Consider the following 24,679-nt stretch of genomic DNA (forward strand, 5'->3'; position numbering starts at 1 on the left):
GTTTACCGACCACCTGATTCGTCACAGCGGTTTTTCTCTGGTTTGGCTGATATGACCGCATGACCAAATTCACTCATGATAACATTATTCTTCTTGGAGATTTCAACCTGCCGGGAATTGATTAGAATTGTCCTGTTACTGGTTCCGGCCTACGCACGCATGGCATTTTTGATACTATGTTGCAACACAACCTTCAATAGGTGGTTACAAAACCAACGCATGTCCAGGGCATCTGTGCCTCTATACTTGGTCTCGTTTTTGTCAGGCGATCAATTGAAAATTTTTCCGTCTCTGTGGAAAACGGCCTTTCTGACCATAGTATGGTGTATTTTTCATGTCGAATTCAAAAACCCCACAACTCTCCTCATGCTAAGCGTGTTTGTATGATAGACTTTTCGCGTGCCAGGGATTAAAGAGTACTTGATTACCTTGTTCTATGCCTGAGTGATTTTCAAGAAAAGGACGTGTCTGTACTATGGAATAAATTTAATGAAATCTGCACCTATTGTCTAAAAAGTTTTATTCCCAACAAAGTAAAGAAAACGCAAAAATATACCTTGGATTACGCGTAATGTCTTGCATTTAAACGAAAACTAAAGCGATTAAAACGAACACGTGCCTGCCGAAACGCTATTGAAGCTGCGCACTGGCTGTGGGGCAATCAAAACGTAATTATTTTGAGCACACGCTACCAATACCTTTTGCTGGGCTAGTTGGTGTGACATTGTGTTCAGGAAAGAAAAAAAACAGCGCTAAATTCTACACAAACGACACACAAAGACGGACAGCGCCCGTCCTGTCCGTCTTTCTGTGTGGTTTGTGTAGAATTTCGCGCTGTTTTTTTCTTTCCTGAACACGCTACCAAGCTTCATTCAGAATGCCCCGCCGAAGTTTTGGAAACACTTGTGCAGGAAAAACAAACCTGTCGACCAAATCTGCATAATGGTATTTTTATCACCGATAAAACAAGCATTTCTGGGCATTTTAACAGATATTTCCACAGTGTCTTCACGAAAACAAATTCCCATTTATGTCAACCTGCTGTATCATGTCATCCCGAACCAAGCATTGTATCTTCTGCAGGTGTGTTCTCAGTGTTGTTGAATCTCAAAATAAAAGTGTCTCCTGGTCCAGATGGAATTCCAAATATGTTCTTGCGCCCTTATGGTGAACTTTTATCCCAATTTCTAGCCATAATTTTCCATGCGAGCCTATCAACCGGCACTGTTCCTTCGGATTAGAGAGTTGCGTGTATTGTGCCAATACTGAAAAAAGGTAAAGCCTCATCTCTTACTAATTTTCGTCCAATATCACTTGCATCTTCTTACAAGGGTAGACGTGCAGGCTAGTTGGTGAACCATGAACAGCGCTGTGCGTGTATTTTCTTTCGGTGTCCTTGTCTTTTGCGCTGTTTTAAGGAATGTTCTTGTAAACTTATCGAACACATTGTAGCCACTTATATAACTTCCTTTCTAAACGACAGAGACATTCTATCGTCACACCAACATGTATTTAAAAAGGGCTTTTCGACCGTCCCTCAATTAAAATTTGTTGTCTATAGTTTTGCTGACATTCTAAAGAAGTCAGGGCAGATGAACGTCATTTTTCTAGATTTTAAGAAACCTTTTGACCTTTTTTCACATTCCAAACTAATATATAAGCTTGAAGATATCGGTCTCCCTTCTTTCATATTTACCTGGGTTTCTGTTTAACTTTCTTACCGCGCCCCGTGCCACAGAATTGATGCCCATTGTTCAAACTGCTTTCCCGTCAATTCTGGCGTGCCGCAAGGAAGTGTGCTTGGACCATTATTGCTTTTTGGCCTACAGATATGACATTGGCGATGTAATTAGTGAACCAGTGGAAATCAGGCTTTTGCCGATGATCGTGTTTTGTTTCATGAAATGAGATCCTACCAAGACCAAGTGATCCTTAATTCTAACCTTCACAACATTCACTCATGGGCGCAGTCGATGGGAGATGAAGCTTAAAAAAAAAAAAAACAGTCTTTATGAAAATGACCAATAAATACAGTACCTATCATTTCCACATGCCGTTCCAAATCATCCGCTTAAGGAAGTTAACGAATACAAATACTTAGGTGCTACTATAACCAATAATCTTAGCTGGAATAAACATATAACCAACATATGCACGTCGTCTTTTCGGAAACTTTGCTTTCTTGGGCAAATAATAAAAAGTGCCCCTTCTAGTGCAATGCTTCTAGCCTACACATTCAACATCAGACTGAAACTTGAGTACGCATGCATCGTCTAGGACCCTTATACAAAACAAAACACTGAGACACTGGAAATGATCCAGCGAAAATCTGTTAGATTCATCTTTATAAATATCGTTCTACTGACTCTCCAACCACTTCCATGACCCAAAACCACATACAGACATTGGAAACACGAAGAAAATTCCACGATTGAAATTTCTTTTCCTACTCAAGAATAACAAACCGTCCATGACCTGTGATTTATTTCTTAAGCCTATCACAACGCGACCAACGCGACATCGTCACACGGAATCACTAACAGCGTAGAGTGCTGGAAACAATGCTTTTAAATACTAATTTTTTCATTACACAATAACTCATTGGAATCAATTCCCACCTGAGGTTGTGAACAGAATCGATGCCATTAAAAAAACTGCTTATTGATAATTGCTGAGCGGTTTTTTTCTTGTTCTTTACTATGTTCTAGTACGAATATGTTAGTTTTCTGCTATGTAATTTGCCGCTTTTCTTTTTAAGTACTTTTGCCCCTCCTGCTTGGCTTTATCTAAGGGTCTGCAGTATTGTAGAAATAAATAAATATTGTGATAAACTTACAATAAACTGGAAAGATTTTTTCGCCAGTAACAAAAGACTTTCAACGTTAGTGGTATCTGTGACTCCCCAAACAAGCAAAAAAAAGTGCAACCTGGAATGGAGTGTAGGGAAAAAAAGATAGCGTCAACGTCTGACTGGTAGCAATGTTCTGAGAGTGAAAGCGCTCAAAAAGACAAGGATGACAGAATCAGAGACATAGAAAGCGCTTTGTGTGTGTATGTCTTACCCTGTCGTCCTTGTCTTTTTGAGCGCTTTCACTCTCAGAATGGAAAACACACTCGCCACTCACTTTCATTATTCAACAGTAGCAATCAGCGAAACCGGTTATTGAGAGCAAGCTGCCGGGCTAGTTGGTAATGCATTCTGGGATGAGGTTAGCTCAACCATCTTGAAAAAGCCTAAAAGCCAACTAATGTGCGAAATCGTTGGAGCCGCCTACATCTCAGCCATTAAGGAAAGTTGCGTAAGCACCCCATCTATCTCACTATCTGAAAAAGAAATCATCTTTATGTCTGGTTTTATCTGATTTTACCTGGTTTTTAGAGGCACACTTCACATGTTGCAGATTCTTTCTAGCATTTTCTTTGTATCGCTAACCTTTTCATCGTCTTCTCGCCATCTCATACGTTTAGCAAAAATCGCACCTTCAACCCTGTTTTTCCATTTTTTCCATCCTTTTTTGTCATTCGGGCACACTTAACCCTGTTTTTTTTTCATTTTCTTTTTTTCGCCATGTCATTCGTGCTTCATTTCATGGAACTCATTGTATATTATATTTCTTGTTATCTTTTGATGCCCTAGACATCGTGTGGGTCTCAGTTCAATCGCATGTCTTGATTACTCCCCCTAGGGGCTTTTAGCTGGTTTGTGTATACAAGTGCGGGTTCAGTTTTCTTCGAATAAAAGTTGGAAGTTCACCGCTCTGTACTATCTTCTCCTCCTTCCTGTTTTTGTGTTCGCGCTGCTGGTACATTTGGATCTCAATCAACTAGCCCGGCAGATGGTGTTATTGAGGTGCCTTTGTTTCGGTTTTAGGAGAAGAAATTGCTATTCTATCAGGCCACTTGTAAAACCATGCCATTTTTCGCACTGTTCAGTCTTCCAGGTATGAAAATGTTCACCGGCTGAGCTTCACCATAGTTTAAGATATTTTTAATGCCTACGATTGCGCATTCTGCCACTTTCATGACAGTTTTTCTCCTTTGCAGTTGGCAGTCTGTGCTCGTTTCGTCTTGTATGTGCCTGGTTCCCTAAGTCCTCATCTTTTGCGCAGTTTTAACCTTTTCGGATTTTGAAGAAGATCGTTTAGAGTAACGTAGAAGAACTTCTTGCTGGGCGAGTTGGTGCATAGCTTTCATGGGATGGCGTTGCGCACACGAACAAACATACACATGCAAAAAACAACAAACATGCGCTCTTTCTATTTTCTGCCTCTGCCTGTGTATGTTTGTTCGTGTGCGCAACGCCATCCAAAGAGATCGTTTAGAGTGTGCCAGGTTTTTGGTTGGTCGTGTAGGTTTCTGAAAAAGTTTATACTACAATTATTAATTCAAGATTTTTATACGTCATAACCCAATCTATCCCTAATTTTTTGTAGAGCTCTAGGATGGACAGATCTTTCATTTTTATAATGTGCCAGACACTTCGTTTCGGGTTTTTATTTGCTTCTGTAAATCAGGCGTAATGCAAGGCTTTTGCACTTTCTTTTATTTATTCAAGTTACTCACAGGCTCCTTTACATTGGAGCATTGTGTGAGTGGGGCAGTACATAGAAGTTACAGAACAGCGCAAAAAACACAAAAAAACAAAAGAAACGACAGAAGAAAAACGTTACACAATAGTTAGCAAGAGGCACTCAGTAGAATACAAATAAAGTAATACAATACACAATAATTACATGTTTCAAAATGTGGCAACATGGAAATGGAACAAGATTTGACAGTAAGGCTAAAAAGTGCACAAGTTAGTTCGCACTAAGCAGCAATGAAACAGATTTTTCGCAAGAATACAGAGAACTGAGACACTAGGCGAGGATTGCGGTTATTTTATCACGAAACGTAGCAGGATTTCTGGTATTAGTAGCATCGTCAGGAAGGCTGTTCCAATAGTTTATGGCACGTGGGAGAGGAGACATGTTGAATGCTTTTGTATGACCAAAAATACGCGTAAAGCTGCTATGATTATGGAGGCGATGAGATGTGCGACATGGCCGTGACAAAGGTAATGTGTGACTGTGAAGACTGAAAACCATTTTATGAAATAAGCAAAGTGCTACGGTACGACGTGGTTCTAAATACTCAAGTGATAGCGATAACTTGATCTTACTGACGCTGGAATGCCGGTTATAATCGCGAGCGATGAAGCGTGCAGCACGGTTCTGTATAGATTCGAGATTACGTGTTAGATACGCTTGGTGAGGTGACCAGATGGGTGATGCAAATTCTAGTTGCGGGTGGACAAACGTCTGGTAGGCTAGTTTTCGAGTGTCAGATGGTGCACCATGAAGATTACGCTTTAAGTATCCAACGGTTCGTGAAGCCTTAGCTGTAATTTTATTAATATGTGTCGACCAGGAAACGTTTTGATTTAGATGAGTGCCGATATATTTATATGAGGACGCTGTTGTCACATGATTACTGCTGAGCAAGTAGGTGAAAGAAGAGTTTGAAAGTTTACGGCTGAAAGTCATTAATTTACACTTATCAGTGTTGACCGGCATTAGCCACATGGAACACCAGTTTGTTATATGGTCTGTTATATGGTTATATGTTTGTTATATGGTCTAGATCTTTCTGTAAAGCGATATGATCGGTTGGATTAGAAATTTTGCGGTAAATAATACAGTCGTCAGCAAACAAACGGATGTTAGAGGTAACGTCGGTTGGCAGATCGTTAATATATATTAAAAATAGTAACGGGCCCAGGACACTGCCCTGGGGAACACCGGACGATACTTCAGAGAGAGAGGATGAACAATTATTTATACTGGTAAATTGTTTACGAAATGAGAGGAAATTTCTAATCTATGATAGCGTTAATGAGTCGATATTTAAAGCAGAGAATTTGGCAATTAAACGACAATATGCTACACGATCAAATGCCTTAGAAAAGTCGGTGAAAATGGAATCAGTCTGTTGGTTATCATTCATGTTAGTTAGAACTTCGTGCGTAAATTCCATGAGTTGTGTATCGCATGATAGTCCTTTTCTAAAACCGTTCTGATGAGGGTAAAAAAAGCGGTTTTGTTCAAGGTGCTGCGCAACATTTGAAGCAATGATATGTTCTAGAAGCTTACATGCAATACTGGTTAAAGATATAGGTCGGTAGTTACTGATGTTATTTCTGTCTCCGGATTTGAACACGTGGATGACTTTGCCTATTTTCCAATCAAACGGAAGTTCACCTGTAGATAAAGACTGCTGAAAAATGTGATACAAGATTAAGCTGCTCGAGTTTATAGTGAGTTTAAGAATTTTGGCGTTGATTCCGTTAGCACCAGAGCTAGTGGACATTTGAAGGTTTTTGATTAGTGACGCGATGCCTTCAACAGTTAATGCAATAGGGGTCATATATCTGTAGTCGACTTCGGCGGTGGCAGGAATGTTAGAAAGATTTTCATGGGTGAACACTGAAGTAAAATAATTGTTAAAGATAGTCGCACTTTCTTCGTCAGTGATGAAATTTCCGGTATTGTCCTGTAGAGCGATTTTGGGCATGAGTGTTAGCTGGGGATATTGTACGCCAGAATTTTTTAGGGTTGTTGCGTATAAGGGATTGAAGATCATGAGAATAAAATTTGTGTCTCGGTTTACGAACGGCACGGCAATTTTGTTTTTCGCAGTCTTTCTGTTGCAGTTTCAGAGAGGGGGATCCAGATTTTTTCATTGCTTTAAATAAGCGCTTCTTTTTATTCTTAATTGTGCGAAGTGACCTATGAACCATGGCTTAGAAATGTTGACCCGAAATGATGTTTGTGGTACGTGAGCAACCATTAATGACAGCAACTTTTCTTTAAATAAGGTCCAGTTTTCATTGATGGTACGGGAAGAGAAAGTGGAAAGGTACGAGGAGCAAAATTCTTGCAGACCAACGTTAAGAGCATTGCAATCAGCACTGTGGATTGGGCGAGTTGGTTAACATACATCTTGCAATATTTTAGCGCGAAACACACGGACAGACAGAGTAGACGACACGAGCGCTGACTAACAACTGGAAGTTTATTCGAAAACACGTAGAATTATAAAGGAAGAAAGTGCGATAAAATCGTTCGTCAAAAACCAAAAGAAGAAAACTAAACACAACAGTCACCGCCAGCTCCTGCTATCAAGGCGCAAAGCACTTGTCCGGATAAGCTACCTCTTTTTCCCGTATAGTAACAGACGGTTTGGCCACGCATATGTTATGAGCCTTGGCGATACTATATGCCTCGTAAATTTCCCTACACAACACGTTGTCATGCTTGTACACAATCGTAGTGTTGTCAAGGTCCGGCGAGCACTTGCAGGTGCCGAGATCCTTGCACTCACGGCAGTGCAAAACAAGGTTCGAAGACACCGGTTTTCTGCAGTCCAGTGAGTTCTTGTGCTTCTGCAGCCGCACGTTGATGCACCTGCCCGTTTGGCCGTAATACACCTTCCCGCAGGCCAATGGCACCTTGTACACAACCCCCTTTTCGCAGGCGGTGAAATCGCTGGCATGACTGGCAGTACACTTCCGCGGGTCCTGTCGAGGCAGTGTCTTGTCTAGCCTGTTCCGAACGGCCGCGCACACTTTCCCGACCTTGTGAACGATTTTATCGCACTTTCTTTCTTTATAATTCTACGTGTTTTCGAATAAACTTCCAGTTGTTAGTCAGCGCTCGTGTCGTCTACTCTGTCTGTCCGTGTGTTTCGCGCTAAAATATTGCAAGATTGCAATCAGCTTTTTTATAGTTGAATATGAGCTGACGTGAGATGCCGCGTATGTGATGGGATGCTAACTACAAAATTAAGAATCAGATGGTCACTGAATCCCTCACTAGTAGAAACGGTGCTTGAATTGTCGGGGCATGAAGTCAAAACAAGGTCAAGAATATTCGTTCCACGTGTAGGTTGGTTTACTAACTGAGTTAAAGAAAAATCTAAAGTTAAGTCGATGAAGTCTTTCGAACAGCGAGAGTCAGAGGTTAGGTTAGACCAGTCAATGTCCAAAAAATTGAAGTCCCCCATCAGAAATATATTAGCTTTAGGAAACTTAGTCCTTATGGCACTGAGGTTATCGCGCAACTGAGATATGAAAGCAGCGGAGCTTTCTGGTGGTCTGGAACATGCGCCTATTATTGAATTAACGAATTATGACGTAATGCAGATCCATATAATCTCAAGGGGACTGGGTAAATTTACAAGGTGAGATGCTATACGCTTCCTGACGGCTATTAGGACACCTCCTCCTCTTTTGTTTTCTCTATCTTTGCGGAAGATTATGTACTCGTTGGTATCGGGCAGTACCTCACTGTCAGAAATATCAGGATTAAGCCACGTTTCAGTTAATGCTAAAATGTCGCACTCACTATTCTCCAGGTATGAACATAGTTCCACACGTTTGGGTAGCAAACTACGCATATTAGTGCATGATAAGTGTAATCGTGATAGCGTGTGATTACGACAAGTAGAGTTTGAATGATCGATGGTACCAGCTATCTTTTCCCGTGTGAGCTATCTTGTAGATCTTGTAGATCTTGTAGAAATAGCTCCAAGATGCAGCATCAAATACGAAGGTGGCGTCACCGATGTGCAGTCTGTCTACGCTAAGCTTATACGTGGCGTTTTGTGATTTCGCAAAATCAAGTATCAAGTAGGTGTTTCCTTGATATTCGTGTTCTTGATGAAAAATGTTCTCGTACAGCATAATTTCTATTCTTGATTTTCGGCCTCTTTTCCAGAACGTGCTGTTTGTCTTTGAAAAGTGCAAGTTTAACAATGACAGGTCTGCATTTGCCTTCCTGGTACTTCCCGAGGCGATGTGCGCTCTCTATTTGAGACGGCTCGACTGTTACACCGAGGGTTTCCGAGCTTAAGTTTATTACTTTTGTCTCAACGGATGACCAGGTTTCGTCAGAGGTATCAGGTAGGCCGAAGAAAAGGAGATTGGAACGGCGTAGAGGGTTTTCGGCGTCATCGCAGCGTGATTTGATAGATTTTAACTTGTCCGAGATTTCGAGAGCAACCTCGGGCGCCTGAACTGGTGAAGCACTGCTGTTTTTTAGAGCAGCAGTGTCCACCTCTAGCACCCGCATTCGAGCTGACAGCTGTCTCAACTCGACATCAACGGACGCCTGCCAATTCTTTAAAGCGCGAAGGTCGTTGCGGATATCATCCTGGCCTAATTCAATTCTTTGCACAGTTTCCAAGACAGTTGCTAGAACTTCTTCCGTTCCAGGGCCAGGATTCGATTCAACATCCCCAGACAGAAGCAATAAAATTCTACACAGCAGGTCTTTTACAAACTTGTCACAGTTCGTGAAAGCAACAGGCCACTCACTGGGGCACAACACCACAATAAGAAAACGATTGTCGCTCTTTACGCGGCAGTAGGAGCGGTCAAGCTAACTGACATGAAAGAACAACATCGGTGAGCGCTCCATTGCAGTCGTGGTGCTGTGCCCCAGCGGGGCGCGGTGAAATGGCGGTTGATATACTGTGCATCCTGTGGTGATAGCGTCGACACGTGTGGTTCATACCGGTTGCCAGCACAGGTGGTGGCAGTTGTCCAGAAGTGGCGACCGCTTCCAATTTTCGCGTCCATCGGGCCCGGTAGAGCTCGCGCAGGATTTTGCGGACTGTGCCTCCAGAGACGCGCCGAGAAAAAGGGCCACCTGAAAGAGCAACATCGGTGAGCGCTCCATTGCAGTCGTGGTGCTGTGCCCCAGCGGGGCGCGGTGAAATGGCGGTTGATATACTGTGCATCCTGTGGTGATAGCGTCGACACGTGTGGTCCATCCCGGTTGCCAGCAGAGGCGGTGGCAGCTGTCCAGAAGTGGCGACCGCTTCCAATTTTCGCGTCCATCGGGCCCGGTAGAGCTCGCGCAGGATTTTGCGGACGGTGCCTCCAGAGACGCGCCGAGAAAAAGGGCCACCAGAAAGAACAACATCGGTAAGCGCTCCATTGCCGTCGTGGTGCTGCGCAGTCGTGGTGCTGTGCTGGACCCTTCAGAAAGGTTGCATTAAGAAAAGCGTAATTTTATAAATCAATAATTTTTCTATGCACACATTGTAAAGAGGTCAGGGTCGGCTCAGTAAATAAGATCATTTAACTTGTATCTGAAGCCAAGTTTCGAAAATGTTGAATTTATTTTCTTTGTTTGATGACTTACATTGTAGTATCTATCCATTTAGGTGTGATTTGATCGCTTGATCTGTTAATAAAGCAGGAGCCTCACAGATGATCTCTAATGGGACTTAATAACGCACCAGGAGTGGGTACTGTTCATTGCAGTTGGTCACACAAATGCAATTAGTGTTTCGCAGTTTGCTAGGCAGAAATCAATCAGTGTCATCAATGCCTTCAAAGATCCAGTTGCTTCGACGCATTCACTTATTTGGGTTTTCAACAACAATGCTGACCTGCCACATTTTTGTTATTTGTAAGCTTTCAATAATGTCTTAGGATTCTTTAAACACCGATCTCAAATTGTTGACCTCTCTAAAAACGTATCTGGCACCGCCAGGGTTTTCTTCTAGTTTAGATGCCACTTGATTTCCATAACACTCAAGTGCATCTTTCCAAGGATGCCTTTTTGAAACATTTTTTCTGGATGACGCCACTTCTATAATAGCAAAAACAATTTGATGCATTTTGTCAGGGCGGGTATATGTATCAGGAACACCAGCGCAATTAGGAGGAGGAAGAGGAGGAGCTAAGGTGAGGAGGTTAACCGGTAGATGAAACCAGTTTTACAAGCGGCACTGTGGGAAAGGGATGAGGGGACATAAAGGTGAGGAAGAAGAGAGAGAGGTAAGAAACAGGATCCAGGGATAATAGACGTGGGTTTGAGAACCCGCCAAAGTCCACAAGGCAAGCGTTATCTCTCGGGCCAGTTTTCGACGCTTACCCGCTGCGTCGGCTCTGGTGATGGGGATGGACACAAAATATCGTGCCCTTTATTGAAGGCAGTGCGGTGTAGCTCTCGGGTTTGCGCGGCCAGTTGCTCATGGGAACCATAACGAAGAGCACATTCTAAGGCTTGGAGGGCTGCTTTTGAATTGGTGAAAACAGGCCATTGCTGGGGTGTTTCTACACTGATACGCTCAATGGCGACACGAATACCGGTAAATTCTGCATCAGTCGATGGAGTCAGCTGTGGTGTTTTCCCTTTTCTATCTATGGTCCTTGCGGGGATGACCGCGGGGATCGACGAACTGACGAGTTCACTGAGCCACCGGTGTATACGTAAATTGGAGTTACAGACCCCAGCAAAGCCATACCGGCGACACCAACACAGTTTCCCAGTCAAATCAAACGAAACAACCGATTCGAGCCTGGTATATGCAGAGGTAAAGACCCATCACTTGCGGATTAACACTTCAAGGCACCACTTTGTGAGAACTTGCAGCCAAGACATAAGTAGTTGTTTAAATAGACTATGTAATTACGTCACGCACGCCTTATGTGTGAAGAACAGAAGTTTGATTACACCAATAATTCGGCTGCAAATCTCAATCAGCAGCAGATCGTCGGCGTTTTTATAGGAAAACGGGGAGGGGCGCTGCCACCGGCAATGATAGCGCTTGGGCTATGGGCGATGTGCACGGGTGGATCATCCTGGTGAGTACGTGGCGGGAAGTAGCTGCCACGAACTTCCGATAGACAGCTGATCCTCGTAGGTAGTCGCGGTCACGCCGCAGTCGTCCCGTCAAATAAAAGAACAGCACTTTGAGTAGACCAGGAATCCGGCTGGAAATCTCCCCGGACATCAAGTTGTCTGTTGTGTGACACACACTAGTACTCCGGGACGCAGCCGCAAAAAGGAATCAAACTTACATCTTATTCTCTGCAGGCAGGATACACCAAAGGTCAAGTCCGTCGTCGGTCAGTGTTCCAGTCTGCAGAAAAATATAAAAATGAAGTATCGATGAATTTGGAATAGAAAAAAAGGCGGAGGGACGGTGGCAAAGATTTTCACTAACGCGTAAGAGAGCTAGGAGCAGTTCCGTACATGCTCTAAGCCGTACTAAATGGCGAATTATAACAGAGAAGACCAAAACTACAACTGTGCTCAGAGACTAATAAGAACCAATTTGTAACACGCAGCGCTGTCTACTGCTGAGTACATCGTCAACAATGCGACCACTATTCATCTGTTCAATGCCATCTTGGCATCCGCGCTGAGAGGCCACAGTACTACTACTAAGAAATAGCTCCCGCCAAAATACGAATACAAGTGGCAAACCTGGTTTTTAAGACAATGAGAACAGGGCTCCGCCTGCGTGTGATCAAATGTAGCCTAACACAACAGATATGATGAAGTAAGAGCGAACCAGGACAACAAAGCCATTTACACGCACTATCGAACTCTGCTCTCACTGCTAATTTTGGTTCCATACAAGTTCCGAAGAGCTCCATTCGATATTATTATCTGGAACGAGGCACATCGTATCTGGCCTTTTTAAACGGAACACTGGATTTTGCAGCGTCCTTCTCGCCTCGGTAAAGCGTCGACAAATTCTCAGCATTTAATTTTTTCTAATTACAGCGGCGTGCGGGTCCGAAATAATGAGAGAGCCGCAGAAGCCATGCCCAACTATCTTGAAACAGTATATTAAAACGCTTGTTTCTCGCCATCAGTTTCGGTTTCCAGGGAAGAGCTTCGTGTTGCGGTTAAAGCGCGCTGTCACGAGTCGCTGGAGTTCATCCCGGAAGCAACAGGAGAGTGTAGCAATATCGTTGGCAGTGCCGAGGACTGGAATCCTTGGTCAATTTACTTACGTGGCGAAGGCTGAGCCTGAATGCGGTCTATAAAAGGCCTAGGGCATACAAATTTAGTCAGTCGCAAACAAAACTAATTGAAAAATTTTTTTATATATATTTGTGATACATAACCAATTAAATACTTGTAGCGCACAGCGACGCTGTAAAGCATGGCGCTAAGGTTGGTGTTTCCTGCCGGCGAAAGACGAAAATAAAGTTGAACGGCGCGCGCTCGGTGCGCGAGCACGGCAGGGGTTGTTCGGTTCGAGAAGCCTTCCATGTTCGACCTCTTGTTCTGGTGGGCCGCTGCGACCCCGTTAATTCTCTACAGTGCTAACTGCGGCCTATGAGATGGCCGACCCCAGCAGCCTGTCACCCTCAGGTGACCTTCCGCCTGAGGCTACCTTGCGCCCACGGCACGTCGCAGCTATCCAGCTCCGCCTGCCGACATTCTGTCCCAAGCATCCGCAGATCTGGTTCGCCGAGGTAGAAGCCATCTTCAATCTGCACCATGTCTCCTCGGAGGCATCTCGGTTTGGTCCCTTACTTTCCAACCTGCCTTCTGAGGTGGCTGAAGAGGTGGCAGATGTCATCTTAAGACCATTGGGCGATACTCCGTACCAGCGACTTAAGCAGTGCATTCTGGACCGCACCATGGTGTCTGACACTGCGCGCCTCCAGCAGCTGCTCACCTGCGCAGAGCCTGGACACCGCTGCCCCTCCCAGCTACTCACTAGCTTGCGGCAGCTCCTGGGTCGACGAGACGCTCTGTCTCGTCTTTCTTTCTTTTCCTGTGTGTGTGTGTGCGTATGGTTTGGCGCCTTTGAATTTAATTATGAAGCCGACTAGAACCGCGCTTTGTGGAAAGAGCTCTTCCTGAATCGTTTGCCGCAGTCTACCCGCCTCGTCTTGGTTGCTGCGGGGGGGATTTACCCTTTACCGCCTCGCCCAGCTGCCTGAACAAGTTTACGACGTGACTTCTCCTTCCGTCGCTTCCCTGTCCTCTCCTCCAGAGTCATCTGTCATTTCACGGTTACAGATCCCGACCGACCAGTTAGCCGCTTCTCTCGATGCCCTTCGGACGTCCTCTCATGCCCAGCACGGCTTCTCAAGTCCTCGCCGTCGATGGTGTTCGCCGAGAGGTTCGCGCTCTCCCAGTCCTCGCAGTCAAAGTATCTGCTGGTATCACAGCACTTTTCAACACCGCGCCCGCCAGTGCAGTGCACCATGCAACTGGCCGCGAAACGCACTGCGAGATCACTGACGGCGGCATGCGACCTCGCCCTTCACCCTGGCCGCCTTTTTGGAGTCATATCGCATTTCGGACCTGCGTTTCCTCGTCGACACTGCTGCTGAAGTCAACTCAGTGCGGTCCTCCAAGGCTTGGCGTTGTTCCAATTCACCTGCAATTACTCTCAGTGGGGCCAACTGAACCTCCATCGCCACGTATGGTCTCCGCTCCCTCACTCTGGACCTTGGCCTACGGCGCACGTTTCGATGGGTCTTCATCGTCGCCACTGTCCATCAATCCATCCTCACATCCGACTTCCGGACTCATTTTGATATGAACGTGAGCATGCGTCGCCTTCGTCTCATTGACAGTAAGGCACGCCTTTCCATCACTGGCGTTATATCGGCTGTCGCTTCCTCTGGCATCCGGAAGCTGATCCCATCATGTCCGTAAGCCAAAGTCCTCGCCGACTTTCTTGATGTCACGAGGCCTTGCAACCTCCACTAGCCACCGAAACATGGGATAACCCACCACATTGCCACGCGTGGTCCACTCGTCACAACTCGTCCGCGTCGCCTGTTCGGTGAGCGTCTGGCGATTGCTAAACGCGAATTGGCCACATGCTCCAGCTGCGTATCATTCACCCTTCATCCAGCACTTGGGCCTCACGGCTCCATCTGCTCCACAAGAAAGAACCGGGTGAGTGGCGTCCGTGCCGCGACTACAGGGCTCTCAACGCTCGCACTGTCCACGACAGCTGTCCCCTTCCACACATCCAACACCTGGAGGGATGCAAGGTCTTCAGTAAAGTGGACCTTGTCAAAGCGTACTATCAAATCCCTGTTGAACCAGCCGATATCCAGAAGACGGCCATTACTACACCCTTCGGTCTGTTTGAGTACGTGCGCAAAGATTCATTGCTGAAGTGGCGCGCGGACTCCCGGCTGTATTTGCCTTCATCGACGACATCCTCGTCGAGAGTCGTACTCCCCAAGATCCCGAGCTTCACCTCCGGGAACTCTTTCAACGCCTGCAAGAATTTGGCTTGGTCATCAGCGCCCAGAAATGTATCTTCGGCTCTTCTAACTCGAGTTGCTGTGCCACCACATCTAGACGCAGGGAATTCGTTTTTTTTGCCTTCTCACGTGAAAGTTGTTAGAGACTTCCCAGTACCCACTACCCTACGCAAGCTCTGCGAGTTCCTGGGCGTAGTGAATTTTTCCCGGCGCTTTATCAGGCACTGCGCCGAGCTTCTCATCCCCTGGCCGACCTTTGTAGCACAAGAAAATCCTCCTCCTCTGAAATTTCCTGGTCTCCTGAAGCTCAGACCGCTTTCACGGCTGCAAAACAAGCCCTCGCCGATTCAATCCTTCTCATCCACCCTAGGACTTCGGCAACCGCTCATATCCTGGCGGATGCTTCCAGCGAGGCCAGTGGTTCTGTTCTCCGGTAGAAAATCGACTCCGAGTGGCACCCACTTGGACCGGAGACCACACGGGGCGATGGAGGTTGAGTTGGCCGCACGGAGAGTAATTCCAGGTTAATTGGAAGTACGCTCAGCCTCCGAGGACGGCAGTAAGTTGACATCAGCACCAGTGTCGACGAGGAAACGCAACGAGAAGACGGGTGAGGCCGTAAGAACAGAGACTGAGACCGAAGGCACACCTTTGGGAGAGGTGCACGAAATAGTGATACATCTTAGAACGGAAGTGACTCCTGGTCCTGACAGTGTTTGCAAGAAATTCTTGGAAGCACTAGATAAACCACACAAGTCTTTCTTTATAACAATATTCAATGCATGCCTTACGGTGGGATATTTTCACACATAATGGAGAAAATCAGGAGTAATGTTCATAACCAAAGCAGGCGCTAAAAACAAAGCAGGCATGGAAAAATATACACTATGGCAATTAATTCTGTAAAGGCAAGATACTTGAAAGTTAATTAAAAATCAAATTCACTATTTTTTGTCTAAAGAAGTCCTACTACCCAAATACCAATAAGGCTTCAAAAATATACTTCAACAGCCACGACGTTAAGCGTGGTTAATAAACGGATAACACATGCTAAACTAGATAAGAAAGGAATAGCAATAATCTCACTACTAAGAGGATTCTGGTGTGGGCTAGTTGGTTCATGCTTAATAAACAGATTCACAACAGCGCTACGGAACAAGGACAGAAGGAACACGAAAAACACAGGACGGGCGCTGACTACCAACTCTTTATTGCGTGAAAAACCAGCACAGATTTATACTATTTCCTGGACCACGTGATGCACTGTCAGCCACGGGACACAGCGAAGAAACGCTTCACACGTTTGGGGAGTCATCACACAGCTCGACAGAACTCATAAAACGTGCATGCACTATCAAAAAATATAGCATTACCAAGCTAATGATAAAGGGACTAACAGATACAAAGATGTGCATGGACCAGCTACAGCCAATGACAACTGCAGCTCAGATAGGCAAGAAAATGAGTACTTCAAAGCAAACCGGAATCTTTGGGCTACGTAAAAAACATTCAAGAGAGCGAGAAGGCGTAAAAGCATGAGAAAAGCATGAGCAAAATGGCGATGAAAAAAGTAAAAGTTGCTAGGCAATAGGCACAGTCAGCAGGCTAAAAGCGTGTTTTTCGTGTTTTTCGTGTTCCTTCTGTCCTTGTTCCGTAGCGCTGTTGTGAATCTGTTTATTAAATCTCACTACACGTAAGAAAATGATTATAACTCCATGCAGGCAAAATATTATTACAAGGTTAACAAATCTCAGGTGTCACAAAAATGTAGTCAACACCTTATATTTAGATATTCTAGGTGACCCGACTGAACAAACGAAAAAAGTAAATTAGCACGGAGATAGCAGTGTTTATTGGCACTTTAGTAAAATAAGGACGTATGTGTCCATGCGATTTTCACGCTTTAATCACGGGCCATTTTTTTTTCGGGAAGGGGGGCCTTCTCTTTAAATAAAATTAAGGCTTGCGGTACGTTGAAGTTTGCTGGCATGATTTGTTAGCATGGGCTTGTATGCTGCTCACATCGGATCTCATATGGCCCTTGAGCCAAGGGCAGATTTCCCTACACATGTTCTTGTGTGGTGTGCCACCCCCTTCCCCCCCCCTCCTTGTCTTTCTGAAGACACCGCCTGAATCTGAAACGATTTTTTTTGCCCATGACTGTGACGTTTTGTAATATTTTTCATGAGTATTAATTATAAACGTTGCTATTCCTAGACAACAAATCAGTTACGAAAATAAAAATAAAAATGACTACCGCTTCCCCTCTACATTCAATCCCTTGCCGCGAGAAAGAGCGAAGTGGTCAGGCAAACTCGCCTATGCTTGTCGCACTAACTGAGTAAGCGAATGTGCAAGCAATCGCGAAGCTGTCAGAAGCAGCAGGAGCGGATAGGACGCTCCCCATTTCACGCAGGCTGGCATATGTGGCTGCGGCCACACCTTGAATAAGTGTGCCGGGCCGCCCAGAAAACGATAGCACTTACCACAGCATTTTGCACTGCATAGCATGCTACGTTTAATAGTTTAAAAGCATTACCTTCAGAGACGAATGTGTGCAGTTACGTTCGATGAATTACTTCTCGAAGTTGCAATCACACAAGGTGGAGTGCAGTACCCACTTATTTACCAGGTGGCAAACAACGCGCATTTTCTAAAAAAATTTAGAGCACCACTGCCCTAAAGCAGTGCAAGTTTAGGCCTCTTCCTCGGCAGTTTTAAGCTGGTTATAAGTCTCCTTTCTTCATTTTTACCATAAACCGCCGGGTCTGTTGCGAACGGCATTGTTCTACAGCAGACCAAATGAAGAAAATAAAGTAGCTGCTGTCTCTGATGTTTAGCTTACATTGCCAAATATTTAACATCTGTTTCAGCCTTAGTGTCCAGTGTTAGTCAGCAGTAAAAAGTAACGTTGTGAGCAAAAGTGGTGCGAGCGGAATGCCAAATGCAACCACAACGAGCAGCAGACGATCCGCAGGCAAGCGTCGAGAGGAGAGCAGCAGCGCCAGTTCTGGTTCCACGAAGCGGAGGTGCGCGAAACTACACTTTGTCCCTCGCCAGTCGGAACACTTACTGATCTAGGCACCATATGGGCATTATCAAGACGGTATATCGACGTTCATTGCGAAGAGCGCGAAAAAATTGCCGACGATTACGTTACTTCCTAATGCGAAATTTGAAGCGCAGCTTATGAGCTGTTAGAGGTTTTCGATAGATTGAGGCAAAGAATTCGAGCAGGACATGTATGCACCATTACACACAACTTGTTATTTTTCACACATTTCCCTTATTCAAGAAACACTCCACTAAGAGTTCTTGAATGTCATGTACGAAGCTTTCTGGACGGATAAATAGACGGATACATGCTCGACTTGCTGTACCAAAGCCTGGTTCTCAAAGACGTGGTCTGCGCAAGTTTTTCGTGAGGTTGTCAGAGCCGTGGGAGCCGTTACTAGTGAGAGGAACTGGATGTTCTCCCGCATAAGTGTTAGAAAATTCCCGATTGTATATACATCTACATGAAAGTCTCCACGCACCCTGCCACCCTCGCAGGTGGCAGCGTTTCTTGCACAACGTTGTCAATGCCAAAGCATGCAGCGCACATCTGTCACTACCGCCACGTAGCTCAAAGCATGATTGAGGTGTCCACTGTTATAAGAGGGGAGTCAAGCGCATTCCCTCTGGTTCAGGCGCCCACCGCGATGTGTGAGACAGATTCTGTGCATTTCCTTTCCTGAAAAAAAAAATACCTGAAGACACTTAGGAAATTTTAAAGCGTGCTGAGCGAAAGCCTTGTGGTCAACCCACTGTCACTTTCTCGAAGCGGTTGGCACGGAATCACTGGGCCGCTTAGGAGCCATGCGTCTCACTCACTCGACTGCAACGAGGCGTCTGGCGAAGGAGCGACCGTGTAGCTGCCATTGCCGACGCGCGCGCGCTCGTTCTACCGCTACTGTGTAACGTCACGGTTGCTATAAAGCCCCTCGATAATTTGAAAGTAACGACACTCTCCTCCACTCCGGCGTTTTCCTCCTCGAATATCCTCGCCCGCCGGCTGCGCGCGCTGCACACGGCACGCTTTTTTGGCCATCGCTCGCTCGCCGTCCGGGCAGTTGGCTGGCACATGCGCGCGCTCTTAAGTTCCCGCTTTTTCCACTCTCTGTTATTTAATAAAAACACGAGAAAGACATGCGACACGCGTGACTACCACGAGCCACATAAATTAGCGTCTCGTACGCGCAATGAAAGTGCCAATTACGAGCGCTTGCGGCACGAACAAAACCACTTGCTGCATGCATCTCGCATCCTTTTTTTTTTACTTTTCAATACCGTCTGTCTCAACACGGCATAGTATATGAAGCATAATATTTACATACAATATATTTGAACATTCCTGAATATTTTCAGCATACCAATGTTTAGTTAAATGTAGATTCACTTCGAACTAATTGGTTAATGGGGTTTAACGTCCCAAAGCAACTAAGGCTATTAGAGACGCCGTAGTGATGGGCTCCGGAAATTTCGACCGCCTGGGGTTCTTTAACGTGCACTGACATCGCACAGTACACGGGCCTTGAATTTCTCCTCCAAAGAAATTCAACCGCCGCGGCCGGGATCGAACCCGCGTCTTTCGGGCCAGCAGCCGAGCACCATAGCCACTGAGACACCGCGGCGGCTCTTCGAACTAATTATCGCCCAAGTACAGTGTATGAAGTTGTTCGCGAATGGAGTTTCAGAAGTGGGATGGTTGCTGGGAACAAGCTGGGGCATTTGCTTCGACGGCCGTCCTAAAATTTTTCATTAAGGTTCAGTCTGAGTTTGGCACCGCGCAGTGCACATGCAACGGCTTAATCGTTTTTGTAGTAGAGAATTTTCGCGGTGGCTTAAAAACGAATATGAACTTTTTTCTATTAAGCATGAAACGAATTCAGCTCCCGCTGTCGGCGACGTTGAGGTGATGTCGAGCCGAAGCCGAGAGCCAAAGATCCGCGCACCGATTTTCCGTCATCCAAGGAAAGTGTCCGCACCCCAAAATTTGGCCCTGCCAACCACCGAAATTTGACCTTGTCCGAATTTCATCAAAATTGATGTCAAGCCTAATTTTAATACGACCAATTCAATGGTGAGCTCCAAAATTAGGTGGGCTATCCCTAAAATTTGTCTCTCCGGAACCCATAAATTTGACGTCGTCCATATTTCACCAACATTGGGGTCCAACCTAATTTTACTATGGGAAACTCAGTGTTGGCTTCCAAATTTAGGTAGACCACCCCCAAAGTTTGGCACACTTGGGTATTTTCCGCCCACATTCTATTCCTTTTTTAAATCCGCTTAAAGAGACGTTACGTTAGGAAAGAAAAAAACTGATAGCAACGACCGTGACAAAACCCAAGAGAAAGTTATAGGGTCGTGCCTGACTAATATAAGTCGTGAGTATAAATACAGTCACAATATGACACACAGTTTTTCAGATGCAATGTTTATTACAGATGATTCGTGTAGTTTTACGCCAAAAATATACCTAAAAACCACGAATAAGCCAGCTGTGGACATCTGTAACCCGTTGGGTGCAGTCCTCAAAACAAAACACAGAAAACAAAAACATACTTAGGGAAATGAAACAGCTCAGATGTAGGCCTATAGTTTTTGAGCGGATGATGTATTCAAAAAAAGGCTACGCGACCATGCTCAACTAAAGCAAATGATCACAAACTGTAGCAATGAATATACAAAAATGGCATGCATTGGATATTTACAATACTTGAGTACATTCAGGCAACAATGGAAAGCACGGAAGTTATTAAAAAATGAATTTTTTATGTGAATGCAATATGAGGTCTTTTCCGAGAATGTGGCATTGATAATCTCACCTGGTAGAAGCGTAACGGTTCAGCAAAACAACAAATAAGCGTAGATCGTTAGACAAGTTGCATTAATAAAAAAAATCTGGGTTAAATCTCGCTCGGGACATGCGCCGCATTACTGCGATGTGCACCATTACCAGAGGTTCGAATAATTTACCGCAACGCGGATACCGCTGCACGCATACCAACATTTTTGCTTATTATAACACGTTGAGCGGAACCATGAAGTGAAAACAATAACACGCATAACGACGCAAAATGATCAGTGAATTAAGTGAGGTTGTTGGCTTTGTGATGCGCATGCATGCAGTTTCAGTATTGTAACGTACTTGTTGACGAAGGGGGGCTTTAATAACAAGTGCGAAGACAGACAAGGCCACTCAAGCTGGGCAGCAAGGGCGACAGATTCCACACGGCGCGAGCCCTTCTTCGTCGTCGTCAGCAGCTATGCGCCACCTGGCAATGCTAGGTGGCATTATTCCCCCCCTTATGAAAAAAGAGCGCTGTCGACGAAACAAAAAATAAACAAGAAACGAGCAAAGTTCCGCAAGTGAACCGTTCCAGGACATCAACACGCCTGCGTCACCGAGTATAGTACGGCTTAAGCCGTACAACGTGCACAATGTCAGAGCTGGGCTGTCGGCGTCGGGGTTGCGTAACACCGTCCGGAACCACTTCATAGTTTACGTCACTCACACGCCGGATCACTCTGTAAGGGCCAAAATAGCGGCAGAGCAGTTTCTCACACAAGCCTTGGCGACGGACAGGAGTCCATACCCAGACTTGGTCACCGGGTTTGTAGTCAACCTGTCGGTGGCGAAGGTTGTAACGGCGCGCGTCGGTGCTCTGCTGTTGCCCGATGTGCACACGGGCCAGCTGACGGGCTTCTTCAGCACGTTGGGCAAATTGTTGGGCGTCTGGGTCGAGTTGGTCATCCTCTGGGCACGGGAGCATGGCATCAAGCATGCTCTGAACTTCACGTCCGTACACAAGGCGGAACGGTGTAAAGCGCGTAGTTTCCTGCAGGGCGGTGTTATAGGCAAAGGTGACATACGGCAGGACCTCATCCCAAGTTTTGTGCTGGACATCTACGTACATGGACAACATGTCCGAGAGGGTCCTGTTCAATCTTTCGGTCAAGCCATTGCTCTGCGGATGGTAGGCTGTGGTCTTGCGGTGCGTTGTGCAGCTCAGCCGAAAGATGTGGTCGATTAGCTGCGCTGTAAACGCCGTCCCCCTGTCGGTAATGACGTGCGATGGGGCGCCGTGTCGCAAGACGATGTTGTGCATAAAAAACTCCGCGACTTCGGAAGCTGTGCCACGAGGGATCGCCTTGGTCTCGGCGTAGCGAGTCAAATAGTCGGTAGCAACTATGATCCACCTATTGCCGGCGTGCGACAAAGGGAAAGGGCCGAGGAGGTCCATACCGATCTGGTCGAACGGAGCGCGAGGGGCTGTAACGGGCTTGAGAAAACCCGCCGGCTTAAGTGGTGGCGTTTTCCGGCGCTGGCATTCTCGGCAGCTTTTAACGTAGCGTTTGACATCATCAGAAAGTCCAGGCCAGTAGTACATGTTTCGCACTCTGGCGAGCGTACGTGAAAAGCCCAAGTGGCCAGATGTGGGCTCATCGTGGCAGGCGAAAAGAACGTCAGCTCGGAGATCGGCTGGAATGACCAGAAGGTAAGGTCTATCGTTGCCTCTCGAGTTCTTGTACAAGAGGCCTTGCCGCAAACAGAAGGAGCCAAGACGTCGAGAGAAGTGGCGAGGTATAGCCGTATCGCTACCTTCAAGGCCGTCAATGAGAGGGCGAAGTTCCGAGTCCGCCCTCTGCCGGGTCAGTAGGTCGGAGGCGGTGAGCGTACCAAGGAATCCGCTGTCGTCATCGGGCGCTGCGTCGCCAGGATCAACTGGTGCGCGCGACAGTGTGTCGGCATCTTCGTGTCTGCGGCCGGACTTGTAGACAATAGTGATGTCAAATTCCTGGAGCCGTAAGCTCCAGCGTGCCAGGCGTCCAGATGGGTCTCGCAAATTTGCCAGCCAGCATAGGCAGTGGTGATCGGTTACGACTTTGAATGGGCGGCCGTATAGATAAGGGCGAAACTTCATGGTGGCCCACACCACCGCAAGACATTCTTTTTCAGACGTGGAGTAATTGCTCTCGGCGCGGGAGAGAGTACGGCTAGCATAGGCGATAACCCTCTCAAGGCCCTCTTGGTGTTGAACAAGGACAGCTCCAAGACCGATGTTACTGACGTCGGTGTGAACCTCGGTATCGGCATCTTCGTCGAAGTGCGCAAGAACGGGAGATGTTTGAAGGCGCTGGCGGAGCGTAGAGAAAGCGGTCTGTTGCTCAGAGCAGAAATCGAAGCTAGCGCTGGCTGCGAAGGGCTGCAAAATTTCAGGACCTCTTCACGCACGATGGTGCGAATCAGTTCACGCAGATCGTCAGGGTGGCTCCCGGAGGTAGCAAACGATGCGGTGACAGCAGCAGCATGCACGGGCCGGTCGTAGGTCGCAGAACGTTGTTGCAGCACCTTTTCCATCGTTGTGGCCTCTGTAAGGAATGCAGCAACGGTCGATGGTGGGCTGCGCACGAGGCCTGCGAAAAGCTGCTTTTTGACGCCACGCATCAAATGCCGGAGTTTCTTGTCTTCCGGCATGGCCGGGTCAGCTCTTCTGAATAGGCGCGTCATGTCCTCGACGTACATCTGGACAGTTTCGTTCGGCAGCTGGATGCGAGATTGTAGTGCACGCTCAGCTCGCTCACGACGATCAGCGCTTGTGTAGGCCTCCAGCAGCCGACGACGGAACTCATGCCACGAGATTAAAACGTCCTCTCGGTTCTCAAACCAGGTGCGAGCACCATCCTCGAGGCTGAAGTAAACGTTCCGGAGTTTGGCTGCGTCGTCCCATTGGTTAAACGCAGCTACGCGCTCAAAATGAAGGAGCCAGTCCTCCACATCCTCAAAAAGTTCCCCACGGAACGTCTTGGGAATCCGCGGAGTCTGCAGGGTGTAGTGAGATGGCGCGGCAGCGGCAGTTTGCAGAGGAGAAGGAGCGGCTGTCTCCATGGCGCCGCTCTCTACTAGTCCTACCTCCGGAGGCAGTCCCTGGATCCTCCGACTGAAGCGGTGTACCGGGGTGTCGAGTGGTACAGGGCTGGCGCGACGGTTGCCTGGAGGGGTCTCTTGCATGGGTTCACAGGTACCCGGCACACTCCACCAAACTGTAACGTACTTGTTGACGAAGGGGGGCTTTAATAACAAGTGCGAAGACAGACAAGGCCACGCAAGCTGGGCAGCAAGGGCGACAGATTCCACACGGCGCGAGCCCTTCTTCGTCGTCGTCAGCAGCTATGCGCCACCTGGCAATGCTAGGTGGCAGTATACACAGTCGCTTGGAAGAAAGGCACAGTTGCTCGCAGAGGTGGGCAGTCTTCGTCGGGGTAAAGTTCTTGCGGCCGATGTTGTGCAGCCGCTTTTTTCTTCTAATGCAGTCTTTCTTGCCGCTCGGAATCGCGGAAAGAACAAATGCTTTTTCGCGCCGGCTTGTGCACTGAAATGCGCAGCAATTCGGCATAGCGCTGCACTAAAAGAGCGCGAATAACGCGAAGTGCAAGCGCGCAATGCTAGGGAGCTCGGTCGTAGCAGCGGCGGCTGGCCAAAAAATGGCGCCGACGAAAAATGAAAACATAAAAAGAGTGAACTTTCCGCGCGCTTTTCCCGGAGACCGCCCGCGGAGCCAATCACCGTTGAGAAAAGCGCCGATGGGAGAGGTGAGAGAGGAG

The 24,679-nt window shown here is 46.6% G+C and overlaps 1 protein-coding gene across 19 annotated transcripts in view; it reads right to left on the reverse strand.

Annotated features, from left to right (window-relative positions):
- Positions 1–24,679, reverse strand: part of LOC149325704 (polyamine-transporting ATPase 13A3-like) — a 783,814-nt gene that overhangs the window by 413,920 nt on the left and 345,215 nt on the right. For 16 of the 19 annotated variants that reach the window (XR_016286322.1, XR_016286321.1, XR_016286323.1 and 13 more), the window contains 2 exons: positions 11,855–11,916; positions 9,555–9,689 (listed from right to left, as the gene is read on the reverse strand). Coding sequence is in view for 16 of the 19 variants with exons in the window: in XM_089563621.1 (XP_089419747.1) it covers positions 9,555–9,689; positions 11,855–11,916 (197 nt within the window). In the remaining 3 variants the exon portion in view is untranslated. The remainder of the gene's footprint in view (positions 1–9,554; positions 9,690–11,854; positions 11,917–24,679) is intronic. The other 3 variants (XM_089563629.1, XM_089563630.1, XM_089563624.1) reach the window with 1 other exon arrangement.

The sequence above is a fragment of the Amblyomma mixtum genome, chromosome 10 (genome assembly GCF_055824585.1).
Source record: "Amblyomma mixtum isolate Tamu chromosome 10, ASM5582458v1, whole genome shotgun sequence".
NCBI lineage: Eukaryota > Metazoa > Arthropoda > Arachnida > Ixodida > Ixodidae > Amblyomma > Amblyomma mixtum.